This window comes from Oncorhynchus masou, chromosome 15 (assembly GCF_036934945.1).
Source record: "Oncorhynchus masou masou isolate Uvic2021 chromosome 15, UVic_Omas_1.1, whole genome shotgun sequence".
NCBI classification, from domain to species: domain Eukaryota; kingdom Metazoa; phylum Chordata; class Actinopteri; order Salmoniformes; family Salmonidae; genus Oncorhynchus; species Oncorhynchus masou.
Window position 1 is genome coordinate 13,747,523 of NC_088226.1, and position 23,316 is coordinate 13,770,838.

Sequence of the window (23,316 nt, forward strand, 5' to 3'; positions counted from 1 at the left end):
ATAAGGTAGATACTATAAGGTAGATACTATAAGGTAGATACTATAAGGTAGATACTATAAGGTAGATACTATAAGGTAGATACTATAAGGTAGATACTATAAGGTAGGTACTATAAGGTAGGTACTATAAGGTAGGTACTATAAGGTAGGTACTGTAGGTAGGTACGGTAGGTAGGTACGGTAGGTAGGTACGGTAGGTAGATACCGTAGGTAGATACCGTAGGTAGATACTGTAGGTAGATACTATTGGTAGATACTGCAGATAGTCTCTATCTCTGTGGTAGAATTCCAAATGGTATACAGGTAAAGCAGTTAAGGGACAAAATGATCAATATTTCAGGTTTACATCACAGACTGAGCATGCAGTTAATTCTTTCCATTTCCAACCAAAATGCAGAATGAAGCTTGATTTTATGCACCAGGCAGTTACATTTCTGATCTCACACACACCGTTCAGAGCCGAATCTGAGATATTGTGAACATACTGCTGATCCTCTGTGTTCACAATAGGCTGTCCAAATGACTCCCAGGGTGACATTCCCCCAATGCAAAACCCCAGTGCTGTATCCCACATGGACTCTGCACAGTTACTCAATTTAAAATGAATGGTCCTGTTTCTTTTTTGACACAAGTGCTGCATTTGTTTTGCAGCGTCAGAATGGTTGACCCTGAATGTTTTCTCTGTTGGTGTTGTGATGTGTGGCGCTTGTTCATTCTCCAGCCCTCAAAACCAAACCCTCTCTATTGATTTGTTAAGGTGACCTGTTGTTCTCAGCTTGTTACATTAGTCATGCTTTTTTTATGTCATGGCAAAGACCTTGCACTTTCAAACATAGAAAATATCAAATATACACCCCTGAGGCAGAGGCAACATGTAAAGACTACGGTCTTCATTACAATGTTTTCCGGAGGCCCTTTCATGACTTTTCCATTTCTTACAGTTCTTTATTGGATGAAAATGTTTTATCTGTGAATACACAGGTCATCCCATACTGTTTTGTTAAGCCTTACTTTTCTCTTTCTCTCAACAGTACACCTCCAGCATGAGGGCCAAGTACCTGGCCAACAGCGGACCGGGTCCCAGTACCTCCACCCCCGTTCCTCCACAGCACCAAGAACACGACTCTGCACACCACTCACGACAGCACACTCCACACCGCCCACCACATCACCCAGCGGCACAGCTCTAGACAACACCGGGGGCGTGACCCACCAACAGACACGCCAGTGTGGAACCACCTCGCCTCTGGAACTTCTTCTCCAATGCCCCTCAACATCTCTGTGACATCATCGCCATCCTCATCCAGGCTACAGTCCCAATCTCCTTTCCTCTCCACTCTTACTAGCCCTCTCCCCCAGCAACAACTTCAAACATCTGAGCCAAATATGTCTTTTGAAGTGTGCTTGATGGCAGAGCAAAGAAAGGAACGCGCAAGGCAGACGCATCGTGTAAATAGTTCTGTTGTCATTACAATGTTTTCCGTAGGCCCTTTCATGATGTTTCCAGATGGCCAGTCTGAGCTGGGCCACAGCAGAGCAGCTAGCCAGTGCAGGGTGAGGGCCAGTGGGAGGTTATTTCCAGCATCGTGGGATCGCTGTCATCTGCTTCATGGGCTGCTAGTGGACTGACTGAGTTGGTGGCCCTTGTTCCCCTGCTACCACCGCCTCGCCTCAGTGCTGGGCCATCCTCGTGGCCCAGGGACAATACAGACTAATGAGGCAACTGGCCTCCAGCTCTTCATGAATGATCTCTGCTCCTTTTTCTCCTCCTCCTCTGCTCAGTCCACCAAATATCATCTTGAATGGAGTGATAATGTCTTATGTGAGGATATGTTGCTCAAACAGCATATTTTGGTCTTATTTGTCTGCCACTTTTGGGGTCTCCCTGTATTTGATATTGTATGAAGGAGATATCCACAATCAAATGGTCTCCGTGTTAACCACTGCAAAAACCACTAGTTATGGTGCTGTGAAGGAGAGAACACATGACTAGATAATGAAACTAAACTGCCATTGCTTTGGTGAGGACTGAGACAGTTATGGGAATATCTAGCACTGATAACTATTGATAGTGATTTTGTTCAATATGTTGCTATGTACTGTACTCTCTCTCTCTCATTGCTGGAGGAGATGTTGAGCAATACCTTACACAGAGAGCTGTGGAAAGGCCTAGAAACTGCTGTTCCCTCACACCCTTTTACAGAACTAGGCCTCTGTCATGGCAAGTTGGGATCCATGCACGGTTCCTCCAAAGGTTGGATGTACCTCAACAATACTATGGCCATGATATGTCTGAAAGACAAACGCCAGTGTTTCTCAAGCATTCCGTGTGAGTGTTCTTCATAATAGTGAAACATCTCAGTTCCTCATGTAATCCTGTTATCTGGAGGACTTGCAACACGACCAGTAGAACGCCTGATCGAGGAAAGGGCATTAACATCAGTTGTATTATCCGGTCTCTCAATCCATGTGTCTGACGAGATCACCTTGACATATCATTACTACTGTCTAACAAGCTGAGAGACTACTGATTACTCATCTACGTAGCCATCAGCTTGTTCTTGCATTTGTCTGTACAAACAGACTGTGAGCGGGACCAGTTATCTTATTTCACCATGTCTTATAGTAGTAGGTCTATGACTGGAAAAGACTGGGATCTCTTAACTCTTACATTAGTCCTTACCTGCATGTTTGTGCCCCCCCCCCGGGGAGGTTTTTCATTGAAGTGATACAGTATGCCACTATTCCTGGAAAATGACTGAAGCTACATGGATTTTGAACGGGCGAGTTTTGCTGTGAAAAACGAGTTTATTTTCGATTCCAGCGTCTGCTCTTGGATGATGTGAACTGAAAAGACGGATGAACCTCACTGAAGACGAGGAGCTGTGAACGGGGGGACCCGCTGTCCTCTCATCAATACCACAGACCTCTGTTATCAGAACTGTAATTCTCATTACATTGAAGAGTTTGGTCAATTGAGAATATGCTTAATAAAAGGTTCACACTTCTATAGTAAGGTTTTGTTCCCAAACCGGAAGACTATTCAGACGAGGAAAGGAAACTAACGGAAGCACAAGCTTTCTTTTCAACAGACAGATATGAGGACTGGTTCCAGGTTGCTGAGAGACTAAACAACATTATAAGACTCATTTAAAAGATCATTTGCAGTGCTCTTCTGTTAGCCAGGTATCTTGTGCTGGTGTTGGTGTTCGTCTGCGTACAGTGGTCGGTGTGTTTGCTTGCCAGTCTCCTGTCCTCCCAACAGATCTCTGACCGCCTCGCAACGTTCTCCTTTGCTGAACCCTATGGATATAGTCAGACTGTAATATCACATTACATCCAGTGTCTGGTGGCTGTGTACATGAATTAGTATGTATTTCTTCTAAAGAGGGGTAGAATACATGTATTCTAGTGTACAATTATGCATGTTACAACAGCCAAGAGAACTGGACATCCTTAATGCGCCAGCATTTCATTGTCACGGAGATGTGTTTTGGCGTAAAGATCTATTTTGGAGAGGAAAAAAGAAACTGCAGGAGTTGTTTCACAATGGGTAAATTGAAGAAATGCTGTAGTGACACGGGTTCATTTGTACCATTTACCTTTTCAGCAAGAGCATCCTACTTCTCTGTGGACTCCTAAAGCATGGTGCCCCTTCAAACGTAGAGTGAAATGTTGTTGTACGTTGTTGCTCCCGACGCTTCTCTTGGCGCCCCTTCGTTCTGCGTTGTAATCAATATGAGAGGTGTGGTTCTTTCTTCAGTCTGTGCCAATAACCAAACACAACACCTTACCTTTACTAGGATCTTTTTAAATGTCTCACGTAGGCCTGTTTGTACAGTTCACGGCACTGTGGTTGCCTGAGCAACCAAATTAGGAAAATGAGCCCTACATTTTGAACTGAAAATGTCTTGTTCTTTTATTATCTGTGTGAAAGACCATTTATTATAGTAACGATGCATTTTTACAGTTTTAGAGTAGTCATATTCTCTTTGTTAATATTGTAATGCTCGACCAATGTACAGACTTTAAAGGGATACTTCAGGATTTTGGCTATTAAGCTCTTTATCTACTTCCCCAGCGTCTGATGGTCTAATAGACCACCGTCTCTGCATCCAGTATGAGGTAGATTTGCGAGCCAATGCTAACTAGCGATAGCTGAATGAGTGGAAGTGTGTGGTATCTACTAGCAAATGCGCTGACGCTAGTTAGCAACTTCCTTCAAACTGCACGCAAAGACTTAGAAATGGTATCCACGAGTTTACCTGACTCTGGAGAAGTAGATAACGGGCCTTAATTGACAATATCCCTTTAAAACAGATTTGCTAAATGAGCTTGTGAAGTTGACATTTCCTTTGTCATTGTGATGAAATCTCTTTTTGCTTCATACAAAAAAAAGTAATTTACCATTGATTCTTTTTAGTGTTCATTGCATATATTACGATGTGTAGCAAGCAGAAAATGTTTGTTTCTTTTATGTGAATACGATATAATTAGTCTTTCATTGCTTTGTTTTGATAACATTTCCCTTTAGATTTACTCATTTGTTTTTATATTATTTTAAAGCAATTACTAAAATATTGTACATGTTAAACCTGTGGTTTTATTGAGCTTGAACTCAGTGTTTTGAAATTAAACCAACCTTAACTGTTGAACCCTGACTTATCTTTACATGTAGTAAGGAATAGACAATGTTGATCGTAACTGTTTTCAAATGGACAGAAATGCATGATTTATACGAGAGTTTGATTTTTAACTTAGCTGCACATAGCCTACATTATTTTACAGTGGACGCCTATCAATGGTGAACAAAGATAAGAGATTGTTTGCTCCACTTGGCTGACATTGTGACTAGTAGCACTAGGTAGCAGCAGAACTACACAGTGTCAGTAAATATATCTGTGCTATAGTACCCTGAGGTGATGGTTGTACAAGTATTTTGATATTCAAAAGATCAGGCTTTGTTTCAGGCAGTAATATAGCTCAAATGTATTTCTGGGATGTGCTATTGTTCTCTATAGTGTGCAGATTGAAAGGCTATAGGACTGGAGGAGAAAGGCTGTGTTGTCTGTGTAACCTCACTGGGCCGACGACAGGCGAGAGGCCAGTGTCACAAACAGGACAGACGTCCAGCATTGTCTCCTTCCTGTAGGGCAGAACGTCAGGCAGCTGCTGTCTCTCCAAGACTGGCGTCCTGTCTACTCTAAGGGGGGTTGGAGGGATGGGAACGGGGATGGATGAGTGAATGGTCCCTCCTGAAAGATCATAAGCCAAAGTACTTTAATCCTAGTATTTTGTTCATCCCATTTTACAACCAAATGAAATGTTAGGAACTCAGCCTTTATGATACATGAATTTCACAAACATGACAAATGTCCAACAAATCCTTTTAAATCAAATTGGTTTTGTCATGTGTTCTTCCAACATAGTATGAACAAAGAGAACTGGTCAACACTTCTTCCTGGATCGAAGGATGATGATAAGTGAACAGCTGGAGAAGGAGATAAACTCAGCAGCTGTCTGTTTCTTCTGGCCACTCACTGCACTGTCATCAGTTTGGAAGGTCCATTTAGTATCTCACACCAGATGTGAACTTTTTGGTAACCCTTTAGGATATACATTAAGTATGCATGGAGACAACAATGCCTATCAGATGATATTATTTGGTCTTACATGTAAATGGTTTATGATGCTTACGATATTCGCTGAATTAAACAAAAAAACTTTTCTAATTCAATATTCTTGTCTGAATATATAGCAATCACATCTACCTGCTTCTCAAAGTTTTAGTTTGACTAAGAAGTAAAGAAACTAAGCAGAACGGTGTTTAAATAGTCTTGTTTCTCCTGAAGAGGCAGCCAGGTTTTTCACAAATGCACCGGAAATGTATTCAGCGAGAAGGGGCGCGCTAATGAAATTTCACAGTCTTACTCTTGAGGAAATTTAATTACTCCCCATTGTTGGATTGGAGGAATGCATTGCTAATGCATTGCGGTGGAGGGCTGAATAGCGGAGCGGGGCGAGATGGTGCCAGGGCCCTCGGACCCCCCAACAGACACTTCCTGAGTCGGGCCTGGGCGCACAGCCAGATGCTCCTACACTACCACAGCTCTCTCTCCTCTGGAGGATTCTAACCCCAGCTATCTCTCTAGGACTCAGAGCAGCTGTGTGACAGACCAGCGGAAGAAGACTATTAGTGTAGATGCCTCTCTAAGTTGTCATCCCTTTTAGCTAGAATTAGAAAAGTCTAATTCTAGAGGATGTCTCAGTGTATTCTGAGCCACCCTTTTTTAACACAATGTACAGTAGTGTCCTGTGGGACTGAGCCAGGCAGAGAGCAGTGAATGCAGGTCTCTGGGCATCTTTGACTGGAGGGACATCCTACCAGGCACATTGTAGTTGGAGTCATGGGAGGGCCTGGGAGTCAAGGAGACAGGGCGTGTTGCTTGTCCCTCCTTTGTGGCTGGACTCAAAAGAGAGGGGCAGCTGTATCCTGGGGGGGGGTGTCTGTGTTACTCACATCCCACACACACCAGGAGGGGGGAACGAGGGATCGCTGGAGCTACTCTGTTACCCACTCCTTAACCTTTTATTCCATGGCTGTGTGGAAACCCAGTCATTTCAAAAGCAATAATTGGTATTGGTGCAGAGTTAACTTCTCGAGCAAATCCCCTCCCTCTCCTCTCTACTTTTAACATTGATCTAAACCGTATCCCTTTTCATTCCTAGGCTTTGAGGGGCATCTTGCCTCCTGGGCAAAACTAATGCCTTGAACCAATGTTTTTCCACCACCTCTGGTTTAACAAGGTACATTTTCACATTAGTTTGCCACACTTGCCGTGAATGTGGCCACATTCCACCTGTAGAAGCAACAATAGCTGGAAATGGCATTTACAGAACGAGCTATTGTGTTAGAAAGCAGGGAGACTTCTATATCTCTACAAAGAACAGTTCTTCTTCTGTGGTGACGATTGTCTTGTTGCTGGTTGGTTGCTGGTTGGCTCTTAGGCCGAACATATGGAATGATTGAACTGAGCCCCATTTGAAGTGTGGCACACCTATAACAGTAATCCTAGATCACAGATGTATTAGTGGGATTTGGTATAGGTTATGAATAAACAGCATTATGCAATAGCTGTAATATACTGTATTTAAACTGAAAATCTCATGAGGCTTACATGGCAGTAATCAAGCTTCAGTCAACACTCGTAGCTTGGAGTCATATATCTCTCTTGAGTGTCTGCCGGGGGAGAGGCCTGGGGAAGGAGCTGTCTGTCCAGAGAATTCATTTGCATCCAGATTTGCATTCCATGCTAAAGCTTGTGTCTCGCACACCCCTAAGACACTTACACAAGAAACCAGACTTCAGTTCAATGTGTGCTCGAGTCCCTAAGTTAGGACTGTTTCCCTACATGTGTAAAGGAAAAGTTCTGTTTTGTTGCCTCCACTATCAAATGAACCTTTCTTGCGTATCTCTGCTGAAGATCTCTTTGGTGTTATACAGTAAGAACAGGCCTCCTTCCTTGTGTACATTTCAGAATGTGTTGTAATGGGGGTCAAATTATTCTAGGCGTGTCAACCTAGTGTTCAGCTGGTAAAGATGGTCAGTCTTCATCTCCCCAACATCCAGCATGTCTTTTACGCGACACAACCTGGGGTGTAAGAGCTGACGGTGATATTTGCATATCTGAGAGTAGCATGGTTTGAAATACTGATGATCTCTGCTATTACTGTTATGATGTTAACGCAGAGGGTGTGGAGCCCAAGCGTCACTCAACAGCCCTGCAGGTGCCAATGTTATCACTGTAGAACACTGGAGTGGGAAGAGTTAAACCCCAGGGCATAAAGTACTGACTTCATGAGCTCATCCTTGTTCCCCAAGTATAATGGAGTTAGCATTTCTCCCTTGGATGCTGGCCCATTTTGACTGCAATGCTTCCCACAGTTGTGTCAAGTTTGCTGGATGTCCTTCGGTTGGTGGACCATTCATGACACACACGGGAAATACACATGTTGAGTGTTGTAAAAACCCAGCAGCGTTGCAGTTCTTGACACAAGCTGATGCGCCTGGCACCTACTACCATTCCCCATTCTAAGGCACTTAAATCTTTTGTCTTGAAATTTCACTCTCTGAATGGCACAATCCTTCTTTAACCTGTCTCCTCCCCTTCATCTACACTGATTGAAGTGGATTTAACAAATGACATCAATAAGTGATTGTAGTTTACACTTGGATTCACCTGGTCAGTCTATGTCATGGACAGAGGAAACGTTCCTAATGTTTTATATACTCAGTGTATGTTTCTTTAAGTGTCGGAAAGTACTTTGGGCCGAGGGCAGCGATGGTATATGAGTGAGGAATAGGCGGGACAGCCTTTCATGTCTTGAAATAAGTGGATGTTTTCAGATAATTCAAATGATTCAATGTCATGGAAAGTGTTTGAGTACATTATCATTGTCACTATAAGTCTGTTGATGGATAATTCAATTACAGCTTGTGCCAACAGGAATTAATTTCCCAGGAGATCAAATAATTCAATAATCATGAGTTACAGGCACAGCCTTTCTGAGTCGGTGTGGAATGGATGGGGGAGATCAAGCTATTGGCTGAACACACAGGAACTGTTTTACCTGCTGTGGGACACTGTAGAAGGTCCCTGACCTTTCAATAGGCTGCGGTATATAGATGGATCGGTCTGGGTGGAGTCTGCAGCACTCCTCTTAAGGCTGGATCTTCACTATAGTCTGTTCAAGGACAGTGTCTTCACAAATAATAGCCACTCTGTAGTTCAAGCGAGCCTTCACTTCTAGAGATAGTTGACACCTGGATTATGGTAAAGACAGCCTTCCCAGCTTTTGAGTAAATGTTGAGAAAGCGGATTAAGCCCGCAGCCAGTTGCTGTGAGTGCTCCCTCCCAGTGGGGCTATACAGAACCGTCCTGCCACTCCAGCCGCTCCTAATCCCACAGACACCGTGGGCTGTTAATTGGAGACTGTCTGGGTGGGTGATCTGCAGGGGAAAGCCACGGTGACAGCGTGCGAGTCACCAGCGTCTCCGCAATCCCCGGCGCGCTGTGGAGTGTTTGTCTCCTGGCAGTTGTTCCAACGTTGGACGCCTTCCATACCTCGCCAGATTTGAGCCTTATGCCAGGATTCACCATGAACATCACTGCAGGAGTTTCCTAATCCACACCACCACTGCCCCACTGCCCAATGCCATTCCATTGTCAGGCAGTCATTTATTAATTGACACATAAATGTAGATAATACCCACTGGGTACAGACGTCAATTCATCGTCTATTCCACATTGGTTCAATGTAATTTCAAGGCTGTAACACAACCGGCTGTGATTGGGAGTCCCATAGGGCGGCGCACATTTGTCCCAGCGTCGTCCGGGTTTGGACAGTGTAGGCAGTCATTGTAAATAAGAATTTGTTCTTAACAGACTTGCCTAGTTAAATAAAGGTTTAATAAAACAAATATTTTTTAAATTGAATTGAAATGTGGAAACAGCATTAACTCAACCAGTGTGTGCCCAGTGGGTCTGAATGAAAACAAGGCAGACCTCCCTAATAAAACAGACTTTTCGTGTGTACTTTGACACATCTGAACCAACAGCCAGCAGTGAGGTGTGAGATGTAACACCTATGAGGCTATAGATTCTCCGAGTTGTTAAATTGTCTTGTCAGCAGGATACAGACAGTTCGAGATCATCACCGTCTGGAGCCACGTCTCTGACACTTCTCTGTAGATAAAATGATCGTTGGATTAACTGCTGAATGTGTCCACCAAATGAGTCACAATGCAACTTCCCTCAGGAGTGTTTAACAGGTTTGCTTTCATGTTTCATTATCAAGGCACCAGTTGTTCTGGTGTTTACATTGCACATTTTTTTTTTTTTTGGGGGGGGGGGGGGGTTTCATGATTTAAATATAGTTATAGTTGTAATGTTTGGAATCCTACTCGCTCTATTATTGGCCTACACGTTCTCAAGTAGGTTGGGAGTTTTTTTAGACAGGAAGCACCCATTAAATGGACCGTCTGGGAAAAGGCGGAACTCAGACAGTCTGTAGCGTCTGAAGTGGAGGGGAACCAGTCAAAACAAATAGAAAACCTTTAAGTCCGTGTGTGTTTAAAGTACTTCTGAATTCATGTCAACTGCCACATGGGAGTTCTCCTAACTATCATTAAAAGGGTGGCGGAGCAAACAGACAGTCCAGATACATCAGCTATTCCTGATGTCTGACGCCCAGGGTTAAAGCCACAAGTACGGCGAGGGTGAGGACAGACAGTTGGAGTTCTGTTTCAACATTGTGTCTAGTCACCAGAAGAGATGAGGTTACAGGGCTGGAGCATCCTGTTGTTGCTCTCTGATAACCCTCTCACCAGTTACATGTCTTTCTGTTTGTCATCTGTCACCTGCTGTTGTGTCTGTAACTACACATCTAAGGTTGTCTGTCTCATACACTCAGGACTTCCATTCAGTGGGACTGTAGTTTATCTCTCAAAGCATGTTTTAATCTTTTGACTCACCCACTTTACATTTGCAGTCATTTGTCCAGTTTGAAAACATTTCATGTGAAGGGATGAAGGACCCGTCAGTGAAGCTGAGCATGTGAGACAAATTACCAGAGAAAACATCCAGACCACAAAGCCATAATCATAGCTTGGCTTAGTGATATGTAGTGGGAAAAGTTACAGGCCCTTAATGTGTCTGAAGCTCAGTTTCAAACGGACATCTGTCATCAAGCTCTCTCTCTCTCTCTCTCTCTCTCTCTCTGTTCTCTCCTCTCCAGTGACACATGAAATGATAACTGACCCTCCAATCTTTATGGAGGTTTGAACTGAGGGTGAAATGTATTATATGACACAGGCGTGTTAAAGCCATCACTCAAGTAACCATATCCATTTAACCAGTGGCTATTGGTTGGGTAAAATTGTATCCTGACTAACCCAGAGGAAGGAGGGGGTTCTTGACTGGCACTGGACCCATGTGAACAGCATAAAAATGGCTAAAGTACATAAACTCTAGTACAATTAAGTGGTAAGTCGATGTGTCCTCATAATAACACGCCTTCTTCGGCGCCGAGAGCGGTTTGATATTTCACTTAGAAAAACAAAGGTTTTTATATGAATAACAAATCCTTAATTGAAGAGTAATGTCATCTCCTACAGCTTTTGGGCTCCAAAGTCTGGTCTGACTCACAGGGTTACAGAAACATTACCTTGGTCAGTCGTTTCAAAACCTACAGGGATGAAAACTTCTGAGCTTTTCTGCACTTTGCTACAGGTGAGACTGCATTGGTTGAGTGATGGACGTTGTTGGGTCTAGTATCCTTCAGATCAGGCAGGGCTACTGTTAATTTACAGTAAGAGGGGTACAATATTGGATACACAATGCTTTACCCACAATTCATCATTGTCAATCCTAAACTGTTTTCCCAAGGCTCTGTCACACTGTAGGATGAATGACTTCCATCTTGGCATAGTATTCTAATGTCTGAAGAAAAGCTGTGGCTCGGTCTGTCAGACACACAGAAATGTCACATCTGATCACAACTTCAGTGGAATTAGGATTGTGACACATGGAGAACTGCGGTTTGTTTATTTTCTCGCAATCCTTTCGATTGCAACAATGTCCTTTCCCATACCCAGTGTTGTAGACAAATAAAGTCGGAGTTGTGGCTTTTAAGTGCTTCCAATTAGCATTATAATTTACACCCTGGGCCTCGGCCAACATTCAGACTCACTGGGAGAGGTTGTTTGCCTAAATGCTTTAGTGAGACAAGCACAGAGCTTTATACAGAGTACATAAGCATTTGGACATTACCATTTCGCCCTTTTCTTTGGCATGGTTGTGAGAGATGACCGAGTTCACAATGATAGTTTTTAATCATCATGCCTGGGTGTGCCCTCTGACAGTTACATATCAAATCATGGCAAGTTATGACACCCTATGTCATCCCTTCTAAATAATGACGTGATTGAATAAGCTGATATTTAGTTCACACACGAACACCATCTGTAAAACACAAGGATGGTTTATTCCATTCTAGCCTTTATGTAGAAGGAGATCTAATCTCATGCTATGAATGGAATGTAATAGAAAAAAAAACACAAAACAAAGATCGTTTCTCAGCGGTTATCCAACTTTATTTCAAAGCGTCATGTTCAGGCACCACACAGGTTCCTATGGTAATAACATCAGGATTTGATCAAAATCCCTGAGAAGCAAACAGAACCATCCAGACACTGGAGGATAAATAACAGCCCTTTAGCACAGTTACAACAAGCAGTAAAAAACATGTCCAGGTCATCAAAATCATTTACATTCTAATCCTCAATATACACATTTAGCATTTCAACTAAAAAGGCACAGTACACAAATACTGCTTTATAATTAACATGTACAGTCCTACCCAATATGGGTTGTTTACAGAGGAAGAACCCCTCTGTGTGTAAACACTGGTGTTGCTCTTGCAAAGCTCAATACAAAACCAACCCGCATACTCACTGAGGAATAAGTTAGACTAGTGTACATGGCTCTCCATCAATCCATTTTGTGCAAAACGTATCGGAGAGTATTACATGTGTTGATGGTCATCTGAAGAAGGTAAATATAAACTCAGTGGAAGAGTTGGAGGTCATTTAGCTACTTCACAAGAGCAAGCAAAAGTTAATTTCAAACCCAGCTGTGCAATTTTTAAACAAGGCCATCTTCAAAACGAATCAACAGTTGATTGTAACAGAGAAGAAAAAAATCAATATCTTTGCTATAAATTATTTTCCTTGATTCTATCAAATGCAAGGAATGTTATTAAATACAATAAAATCTAGAAATATTGATCTTTGGGGTTATGTCATTACAGCCGTTGGTTTTGACACAGCTGTGAAACATATCTAAGGACGTCAATTCTGTCAACTCATTCATTTAAAACTATCAATAAGGGGAAAGTGCTTATTCCTGATATACCTCAGATTTTATAACCTGACGGCACATTTGGAAAACTGCCTTCTGCCAGCTCAAATCATATTAGTAATAACACTGACAAATCATTAACAAAAAGCACCAAAATATCTTCAGATTATTGTTTTTGTCCGGAGTCTTCTGAAATGAACAAAAAAATAAACCACAACCAAAAATCCCTAAATGAAAACCATTTCCTCCACAATCTCAGACATTCTAACCGTCTGATTATTTCTAGAAAACCTAAAAGGATCACCTTGAATGGCTTCCGAAACCCAGAAGAAACTAAAAGAAATTGAACAATAAAGCAAACAATTCAACGGAAATTGAACAAATTAATCATGTAAAGCTGGCAAAAGGCTTGGATATATAAGTAGTACATTCTATAAGAATTGCAAATACAATTACAAGCAACATTTAAAACACACCACGCACTAATTGCCTGAAAAGCCATAATGCTTTAAGTTCCTTCCCTCTAAGTGCCTGTCTGGCTCCTCTGCCCCTATGCCAGGGGAGGAACCAAGACACCACACAGGAAGGAAATGTCCCAAGGCGGGCCGCACAGCAGCCCAGTAAAACTATCAGAGTCCGTGTGCCACTGAAACAAAAATACAGTGACATCACAGTCCGATACCAAACACGGGTCCCCACCAGCCTTTCAGATACCGAGGCACGGCGGGGACGAGGATACCAAAGGAGCCGGTCACCTAGTAGGCAACCTGAAGCGGACACCAAGGGGTGTCTGGGTACAGCAAACAGTGCACAGACTTAAACCTGGAACACAAGGAGAGAGAGAAAGAGACATGGAGGTTAGATTAACAGAGAAAAAAAGATATACCCTCTTTACAGTCAAGACAGTTCAAGTAGAGTAGGTTTGCCATTTGTGTATTAGTGGTCATGCAGAGTGTAATGTCTCACCTTGATGGGTCTTCCTCCACAGGGAACGCCCCTTTCATATTGATGATGTTCCTCTTGTTCTCAAACATTCCATAACTCAATGTGATCTGGAATAAGCAAATACGGGAAAGAAATAAGCAACCCTTCCCAATAAGTTCTGATAAATAATTAAACTCTATTCTCACAGTGAAACGACGGACGGACACACGTTCACATCTCACCTGTTTGTGAAGTTCAGATCTGGACACCTGTTGCAGGTTCTCCAGATGGGAGTGGAAGAAGTTGCTGCGGGTCAGAGGCACCCCCAGCACTGACTCGATGATGTAGCCGATGGTGCAGTCGTCAGGCAGACGAATCTTCTCTGCCGTGTTCATAAAATGGCCGCCACTGGCCCATGGGCTCATCTTCAAAGCCAGGCCTCGACTCACACAGAAGCCGGCTCCCCCAGTAGCAAACCAGAAGTTTACTGGTCTCTGGAAGAAGAGAAAAAAAAGAGACAGCGAGCATGTTAAGTTGTTGTTGTTATGCAACCTTTCTGAAGCATCTCAAACTTCTAATAACCAATTGAAAAGTTGTCATAGGCCAGGAGGGCTAAGTGCACCTACCATCTTGTTGTCTCCTAGCCTCTCTGTGGCCTCGATGGGCCGGTCCAGGCTGGGCTTGCCAATGTACATGTCCTGGGTGTGGGGGTAGTGGGACAGCAGCTTCACTAGAGTCCTCATGTTAACGTAGTTATCATCATCCACATGACAAAACCACCTAAGAGGGGAAAACATTGTTAAAGCGTTATAATATTTAAATTAGAACAATAATCATTATCAAATCAAGAATGATATACACCCTGGGTAAATTCATCACTTTAAATAGACACTTACTTTTTCCCAGACTCAATGAACTTGTCGTACTCCACAGCCATCTTGCAGGATAGAGCTTGGCGGCTGTGTGCTGCTGAACAGTTGGTGTTGATGGCGTGACTCCCTGTAGGAACAATGAGGGAGGAGATGGTGAGTTACAAACTAGTACCTTACTAGCTAGTTAATGCAAGTAATTGTAACTATAGCGCTGTTAGAGCCTTAACGCCATCTGCCACTAAGACTACATGCCCCAGGAGCTCAAAGCAACACATTCCATGGGGATTAAAATAGGGGCTTGGTTTCTCACTATCAAATCTGGATGTTTAATGATAAACTAATTCCAGCTATTGTTCAGGTTAAGATAAATATAAAATGAGAACTAAAATGCTTCTAAAAAATCCAAAACCCACCAACTTTCTTCTTCAGCTCCTCATCTTCTCCGTCTGTGAAGATGTATGTCTGAAAAGGAAGGAAAATGCATCAGATCACATTGTGGGAGTGGAAATCCATGAAATCAAAGCCCCTTACAGAACATGTGGTGGCACAACAATCAACTGGAGTCCAAACTACAGATGTCCTTGTTCACCATACATCGAATTCAGTGTGATAACCATCTATCAGCAGTCGTTTATGCATGTGGAGAACACATGGAGTTAAACAAGCTCCACTCTAATAAAGGCCTCTTGTGCAAGGTTCCCCTCTCTCCATGGCAACTGTGCAGGTCCCCCAAAAGTATCCCAGATATAGAACAAAGAGGGAGGCAACCATCTCGACACCACTGACCCCCAACACCATTAAGACCCAATTCCATTCTGGATCTGTACCCACTCCCTAGCTCCAACATGTTGACTAGAAATAGAAATCGATGGCCATCATTCAGATATGATCATTTCAGCACCACCTGTGTGACACACAGTAAGGTCTTAGCAGCCAAAGAATAATGCTGTCAAGGTTAGAACGCTGCAGGCTGGTGTTTAGTTAACAACAAAAGGCAGCCTCAGTGGCACACTTAAAAGAGCAGGGATTAGGAGTTGTTTTATGGTGGGTAGGGTTTAGCAGGTGCCAGGCAGCCCTCCCCCAGTCAGACAGGGCTGATGAAAGGGCCCCCGTGGCCTGTGTGTGTCTGCCGTTGCCTGTTTGTGTGTGTGTGTGTGTCTGCCGTTGCCTGTTTGTGTGTGTGTGTGTCTGCCGTTGCCCGTTTACTCTTCCCCTCGTGAGACAGCACCTGCCTTATCTCCGCCGCATGCCCCAACACGCCAGGTAGCAGCGCCCACTCAGCCCACTCCCTCCTTCCCTTCCTCGCTGCTCGCGACCTCCCAACAGTTTATGACAACTGAACCAACCCCGCATTTCCACTAATTGCTTTCTGCCAATGACTGTTGAGCAGCAACAGCCATCTGAGATCTGTATCTTAACAGTGGGGCTGGCTAAGTTCATGCCAGAGGGCGATAAGGCAAAGACATTCACTTTTCTAATAACTCCCCTCCCATTTCTACAGTTCAGTACTATCTGCCATTGGTGCCAAAGATTTATCTGATTGGTTTGCACAACAAACAGGGAGCAGATGTTGTGCGACGGATGCTGCAAGGCCCTGGGCCTGTGTTTGTTTAAGGAAGGGTGGTGGTTTCACTGATAAAGGGATCATAGGCTGGCGCTGTTTGCTTTAAGTCCCGCTGAATGGACAGCCTAATCACTGAGGCAGCTGCCAGAGCGACCTGGGTACTGACAGACAGGGGTCGAGTGGGGCTGATAGAGAGGGGGGGGGTCTCACTGCTGATTAGTAAATCCAAATATGTGTGTGGTCATTCACCCCCGCTTCAAGCTTCTACCCATCCCCCGTTCACTACCTCTCTCACCACCCCATACGCTGTACCTCTTCAATAGAACAATGCCGGGTGTTTTCATGCTGGGTGAATTCTAACTATGTTTGCTGGTATTTGCATACAGCTGCAGCAGTTAACTAAAGAGAAGTCTCCAAAGGGCTAAATGGCTTTTGTCTTAACTGAAACATTAAAGTCACTGGAATACTAATTCATTCACCCCCATAATTTCATAAATAACAAGTCCTGCCCCATGAGGAGAATAACCCGTTGTTTTTTTATGATGGGGGTGGGGGGGACTGCATTCCTCCCCACCAAAGGAAGGCCTGGCACAGCCCAGTCTGAGCAGAGCATGGTGCCTGGCTGGCTGTCTCAAGATCCCCGGGAAGGAAGGGCACGGACTGCACTCCCCTCCACACATCTCCCTCCATCAACAGCCACGTACTCCACCCCCCTCACTCAACCATGTCGCGTTCTCCCTTCCCTTTAGCCTTTAGCACAGCACTAAAGTCACTGGAGTGTGGATTACAGTACAGGACAGAGAACAGGCCACCTACAGACACACAATGACACTTTCCCACTCTCTGACCAGCTGGATATTCAGACTCATTCCTTCATACTGTGAAAGGCTTTTTGATTAACTCAATGGAGCCAAGTCTTCTTCAGAACTGCCAGACGTACAGACGCTCGTTTTGGGAGTGCTGGCGAATTAGTATAATTTCAATTAAAAATGGAATGCATATCAAACCACTATGTCACTGCCAGTGCCAGGCTACCAGCTGTTCTGTCCAGACACCACCAAAGTCAATACCCTTATAATGCCCATTGATGTGTAGTTTATAGCTAGATTTCAACCTGTGTTTTGTAGCTAGTTATGTACTGCAGAGCCCAGAGTACTACAAGCCAGAAAACGCTGTTGCTGCACAGTTTGTTCTCTCATTGTTGTGAGGCTCACTCACGAGGGAAGCTGCATTGTTCCAGGGGGGGAAATCTGCTGAAACACCGGAAACAACGGCCTACTATTTGAACAACCCATGCATAATAACAAGTTGTAAAAAATAAAAAGGTGTTTATCATATTATGTCACAGTACTTCTGCTTACTCACTAACTTATGACTCACAAAAAAATGGGCCTTTCACTACACCAACTATTCTTTGAACCAAATCATTCCCCCCCCAATAATTTATTTCATTTGATGTAATAAAAAACAAACTTCTGACCATGATACTAAATTAGATATATTATTCTGCCAGACACAGTAAGCCACAGGCACAATTCTATCATGGTAATCACAGATTGGATCTACCCTCTATTTACATGTAAACATTATCTGATAGCACGTCCGTTGGCTTAAGGAATTAGGCAAACAGAAAAAGTGTATCTCCTGTGCTGGAAATACAAATCAGGGCTCTGATCTGCCCAGTTTACAGTTCTAGTCAGGCCTCACCTGCTGGCAGAATGCCATGATATCTCTACCAGCTCCAGACACCAGCTCCAGACACCAGCTCCAGACACCAGCTCCAGACACCAGCTCCAGACACCAGCTCCAGACACCAGCTCCAGACACCAGCTCCAGACACCAGCTACAGACACCAGCTACAGACACCAGCTACAGACACCAGCTACAGACACCAGCTACAGACACCAGCTACAGACACGATCAACTGGATTCAGTCAGCTGAGCTCCACAGGTGTTCATCAATTGAGCATTATCATATAGCCTGGGTGCAGATGTCCATGTGTGCTGGGAATGACCTGATTCCTATGACTGGCATTAGAACCATCCTTTGTTCTCTAACTTCTGGCCACCTGTCAGCCTTCCTCCAGGAACTCCCATTTGTATTGTGGGCCCAGGCTGTCCTTTACGCCGGCACTGGCTCCCACCAGCTGCCTGATTAAACCCTGCAGTTAACCCATCTCAGAGAGAGAGAGAGAGTTGACTTACATCATCCACTACAGAGAGCACAACACACTCAATGTCCATGTAAACTGCTACTCCCCAAACTCTGTTGACAGCCCATCTTACTGAGCATAAACCTGTCCTGAAGTAGGGGGGGGTCTAGGACAGATGTCAGATAGACTTCCCCTGTATCGTTCCCCTATACCGGATGTAGTAAACTCACCACAGACCATTATAGAATGGAGGAGTTTTTGGAGGGAGTTTTTTGAATGGGCTATTGTATTTGATCATGTGATGCATCTTATGTGTTCAAAGTACCATTTTCTCACCCCACTTCCTCTGCATACAAAGAGAGGCAGTGTTGCCATGACTAACCTTCAAAACAACCAAAACAGAGTGGGGTTTGGTTTGGGATGGAGAGAAGAGTTCTCAAAAGAAGGTGGATAAAGAATGTGTGATTGTGCCCCGAGGAGAATTCAATTTACTTTTGAAAAATATGCGTGACAACTCTGGGTAGTGGATAAAAGCACTATGACTAGCCTCTGTTTCCTCTCGACTATGGCTGTGAGTGCCTTTGTGCACCAGTCGAAAACAGCTTGGTTCTCAGGGCTGCATTTTCATACTCAGCGTGCTACTCCCAGCACAAACTTCCTTATAGATGCACCCCTTTGTCCCAAGCATCCCCTTAACGAATCCCCCCCAGTTTTCCCATCCCTTGGCTGCTGGACCCAGACTCAGCTCCCACGTTTCCATGGGGTCGGCTGAGACAAGGGGGCTGGGAAAGCTGTTCTTCCCCCCTTCAGAAAGACGCTTTGTTAGCCCTGGAAAGGGGACAGCACTGGAGCTGCTGCTGTGAGACATATATTGCACCAGGGCATTCACAGGGACTCCCAAAAGAGGGGGTGAAAGAGAGAGGAAATGAGGGGGGTGCAAAGACTTGAAACTGCACCCTATGTTCTCAGGGGCATCACTCAAGGCAGAATAAAAAGTGACAGAGCCTAAGGAACTATGCACAACTACAAGGGTAACATGGACAGTTCAGGATCAAACAGTTATCACCCATTTCACCTGACATGAGTGGACAATATGTTTGAGTGGGTCAGCCGTAACACAACTCTCATTGGTGGCTTGTTGTAAAAGCATATTTTATGGGAGAATATTAGGTTTTTTGTAAAAGCATTGTGGTAAATTGCCTAGCCTAAGCCTACTAAAAGAAACCTATTGGAGATATGTGATTGTTTTATTCTAGGTCATGTCCATGGAATATTTCAAATTAACCATATTCTTCTGATAATAATGTAGTATTGTTGGCTTACCTGCTGCATGTTTCTAGAGATCCAGGTATCCAGAAGGAGATTCAGTCGAGACTGATGGAACTTCTTTGTGGTCTTGACAGCGATGAAGATGTCATCTGCACTGATGTCCTCTGCGGGGGACGCATCTGTCGCTGACTGAGCGGACCCTGCAGGCTTGTCCGCCTCTCTCCGTCCCCGGGTCAACTTGGAAAAATACGCAGAGAATCCTTTTTTCGTCTGCGCCTCCGAGTTGACCTGTTGCTGAACAGTCTTCACTCCGTCCGTAGCCAAGGTGTCCGTGCTCTGGAGTGAGCGCGTCCCCATCTCTCTCTGGTTTGGAACCTCATCTACCTCAACTCTTTGATGCTGCGCGACTACCAAGAGCAACATAAAACAGGTGAATAGTCCACTTGTTATAGAAACAACCGTTTTCTTACCATAACTTTTCGACATGTTGATATATTTCAAAACTACAATATGTAGTTGTATACTGAGAATAACCTAAATTGAAAGTCCATATAGTAATTCTCTCCAGATAGAACAAAGAAATCAAACAGCCGTCCCGTGCGTCTGCATTATTGTAATACAATGCAATTTTGTCCTAGCCCAACTTTATAACCTACCCTTCAAGCTAGCCACGCCTCATGGGCGGTCTGTAATGTGCCATTGCGCTATATTGTGGGGACGCTGAGAAAAGACCCTCCCCCCGGGCAGATCTAAATCGTAGACACGCCCACGATATGAGGCGTGTGTGTGTGTGTGTGTGTGTGTGTGTGTGTGTGTGTGTGTGTGTGTGTGTGTGTGTGTGTGTGTGTGTGTGTGTGTGTGTGTGTGTGTGTGTGTGTGTGTGTGTGTGTGTGTGTGTGTGTGTGTGAAATAAATTATTTTAAGCCCCTTGTTACTTTTGAATTCCTTGCCCGCCAAAGTTTTCACCTTCTGCTTAGCCTACAGCTATTTTCTATAGGCACTTTGCTTGTTCTTGAATCTACTATAAGTTGGCCTTTATAGTAATTTGGTAAATAGAACATCAAATATGATGCTGTGTGAGCACGTGACATATACATTTGAATAAAGAAGTATTCTTTTCTGGAGGATAAAAAGGTTGCAAGTTCAAATCCCCGAGCTGACAAGTTATACATCTGTCGTTCTGCCCCTGAACCCTGAACAGGCAGTTAACCCACTGTTCCTAGGCCATCATTGAAAATAAGAATTCTTTCTTAACTGACTTGCCTAGTTAAATAAAGGTCAAATAAAAAAGAAAAATGGCATCAGATCCTAAGGTTTTCCTTATCAGGGAAGTCCCATGACAGTTACAGATAAGAGGGAAATATTTACTCTAAGAAAGCAGCAGGTGGACATTGTTTATGTTTTCAGTTAGCACCTTGTCTGCAGCTGGTGATGGTGAAGAGTAAGCCTTTTTCAACTAGGCTTGAATAATGAACAAACCTATCTGGCTTTAGTTGGCCCGTTGGGAAGAACATCTGAGCCTCACAATCTACAAGAGATGGTGCCTGACTGAATACATCTGGACTATATTTAGGCCACTTATACAAACATCCTTGTGAATGAAACATTTCTTTAGTTTGGTTACAGAGCAGGATTAGGAGTTTACAATGATTGATTAGGCCTTTCATTTAGAACCGGTGGATTCTGTAACATTTGGCTACGTTCAACGTCTTACAAATGTCTCTCAGATATAAAAAAGTTGGACTCCTCATTGAAATTCTTTGTGAACTCATTCAAATTCTGCCAAGTGTGGACAGCTTGTTCACCAGCCAAGCAAATGCAATTATTCTGCATTGACCTTGTAAGGGCTTTAAACAGTTGGCAATTCCTCAGCCCTTGTTATTTAAATTCTGTCTCTCAACCAGTGGGGTGGCTGACCCCTAGACTTGACATGAGTTCCAGCAGACCGACTGCCATGCAGCTGGCAGTGACAGGTCTGAATACCCACACTCACTCCCACCAGTCTCAGTCTCAGACCAGAGAATGGCCAATGGACCAAGCAAACTATTGGATGAAAATTATAATCTCATGTTACTAAATTTAAAAAACAGTTTGATGTAAAAAAGCACGTGAATCGTGTGAAATCATCTTTTGGTTATAGGGGTTAGCTTTGAAGTGATATTAAGAATATTCTAACACTGACTATCCTTATTTGCCGTCATCTCGCTAAAGCCCTACCCCACCCCTTCTATTGTTGAGCTAAGTAAACCAGAGTAAATTGGTATGGCTACAACCTTTATACTTCTAGTCCTCTTTTTTAACCGGCATCCCAAGGACTGGTTGAGCTAAAAGAGGACACATTGTGAGATGAAGGAGAAGAACCAGTAAGAGAACACACTGTGAGATGGAAGAGAAGAACCAGTAAGAGAACACACTGTGAGATGGAAGAGAAGAACCAGTAAGAGAACACACTGTGAGATGGAAGAGAAGAACCATTAAGAGAACACACGTTGACATGGAGAAGAACCAGTAAGAGAACACACTGTGAGACGGAGGGGAAGAACCAGTAAGAGAACACACTGTGAGATGGAAGAGAAGAACCAGTAAGAGAACACACTGTGAGATGGAGGATAAGAGAACACACTGTGAGATGGAGAGAAGAACCAGTAAGAGAACACACTGTGAGATGGATGGAAGAACCAGTAAGAGAACACACGTGTGAGATGGAGGAGAAGAACCAGTAAGGAACACACGTGAGATGGAGGAGAAGAACCAGTAAGAGAACACACTGTGAGATGGAGGGAAGAACCACACGTAGATGGAGGAGAAGAACCAGTAAGAGAACACACTGTGAGATGGAGGGGAAGAACCAGTAAGAGAACACACTGTGAGATGGAGGAGAAGAACCAGTAAGGGAACACACTGTGAGATGGAGGAGAAGAACCAGTAAGAGAACACACTGTGAGATGGAAGAGAAGAACCAGTAAGAGAACACACTGTGAGATGGAGGAGAAGAACCAGGAAGGGAACACACGTTGAGATGGAGGAGAAGAACCAGTAAGAGAACACACTGTGAGATGGAGGAGAAGAACCAGTAAGAGAACACACTGTGAGATGGAGGAGAAGAACCAGTAAGAGAACACACTGTGAGATGGAAGAGAAGAACCAGTAAGAGAACACACTGTGATATAGAGGAGAAGAACCAGTAAGAGAACACACTGTGAGATGGAGGAGAAGAACCAGAAAGAGAACACACTGTGAGATGGAGAGAAGAACCAGTAAGAGAACACACTGAGATGGAGGGGAAGAACCAGTAAGAGAACACACTGTGAGATGGAAAGAAGAACCAGTAAGAGAACACACTGTGAGATGGAAGAGAAGAACCAGTAAGAGAACACACTGTGAGATGGAAGAAGAACCAGTAAGAGAACAGATGGAAGAGAAGAACTGTGAGATGTGAGATGGAGAAAGAACCAGTAAGAGAACACACTGTGAGATGGAGGAGAAGAACCAGTAAGAGAACACACTGTGAGATGGAAGGAGAAGAACCAGTAAGAGAACCACTGTGAATGGAGGAGAAGAACAGTAAGAGAACACACTGTGAGATGGAAGAGAAGAACCAGTAAGAGAACACA

At 43.8% G+C, this 23,316-nt stretch overlaps 1 protein-coding gene and 1 pseudogene across 2 annotated transcripts; one reads left to right on the forward strand and one right to left on the reverse strand.

Moving 5' to 3' along the window:
• LOC135555682 (protein tweety homolog 3-like) overlaps window positions 1-5,732 on the forward strand; it is a 75,634-nt pseudogene extending 69,902 nt beyond the window's left edge.
• A 6,399-nt stretch (window positions 5,733-12,131) lies between these two features.
• Window positions 12,132-20,308, reverse strand: LOC135555683 (beta-1,3-N-acetylglucosaminyltransferase lunatic fringe). Of its 2 annotated transcripts, none has more exons than XM_064988340.1 (7): window positions 19,757-20,308; window positions 15,130-15,178; window positions 14,741-14,843; window positions 14,471-14,624; window positions 14,087-14,338; window positions 13,887-13,972; window positions 12,132-13,742 (listed from the first exon to the last, which is right to left on the reverse strand). In XM_064988340.1, exons 1-7 carry the CDS (start codon window positions 20,186-20,188, stop codon window positions 13,676-13,678), a joined length of 1,143 nt encoding a protein of 380 aa, XP_064844412.1. In that variant the 5' UTR covers window positions 20,189-20,308; the 3' UTR covers window positions 12,132-13,675. The 2 variants fall into 2 exon arrangements, with proteins under 2 accessions (XP_064844412.1, XP_064844413.1); XM_064988341.1 differs by lacking the exon at window positions 19,757-20,308 and adding an exon at window positions 17,988-18,558.
• Between the last annotated feature and the right edge of the window lie 3,008 nt (window positions 20,309-23,316).

What these genes read in the sequence shown, in the direction of transcription:
- LOC135555683 (XM_064988340.1), bottom strand. Translation starts at nt 20,188, where the DNA reads ATGTCGAAAAGTTATGGTAAGAAAACGGTTGTTTCTATAACAAGTGGA. An exon ending in GGCTAGGAGACAACAAGATG is followed by an intron (nt 14,339 to 14,470) that starts GTAGGTGCACTT and finishes CTCTTCTTCCAG; the next exon opens with AGACCAGTAAACTTCTGGTT. An exon ending in GATCTGAACTTCACAAACAG is followed by an intron (nt 13,973 to 14,086) that starts GTGAGATGTGAA and finishes TGCTTATTCCAG; the next exon opens with ATCACATTGAGTTATGGAAT.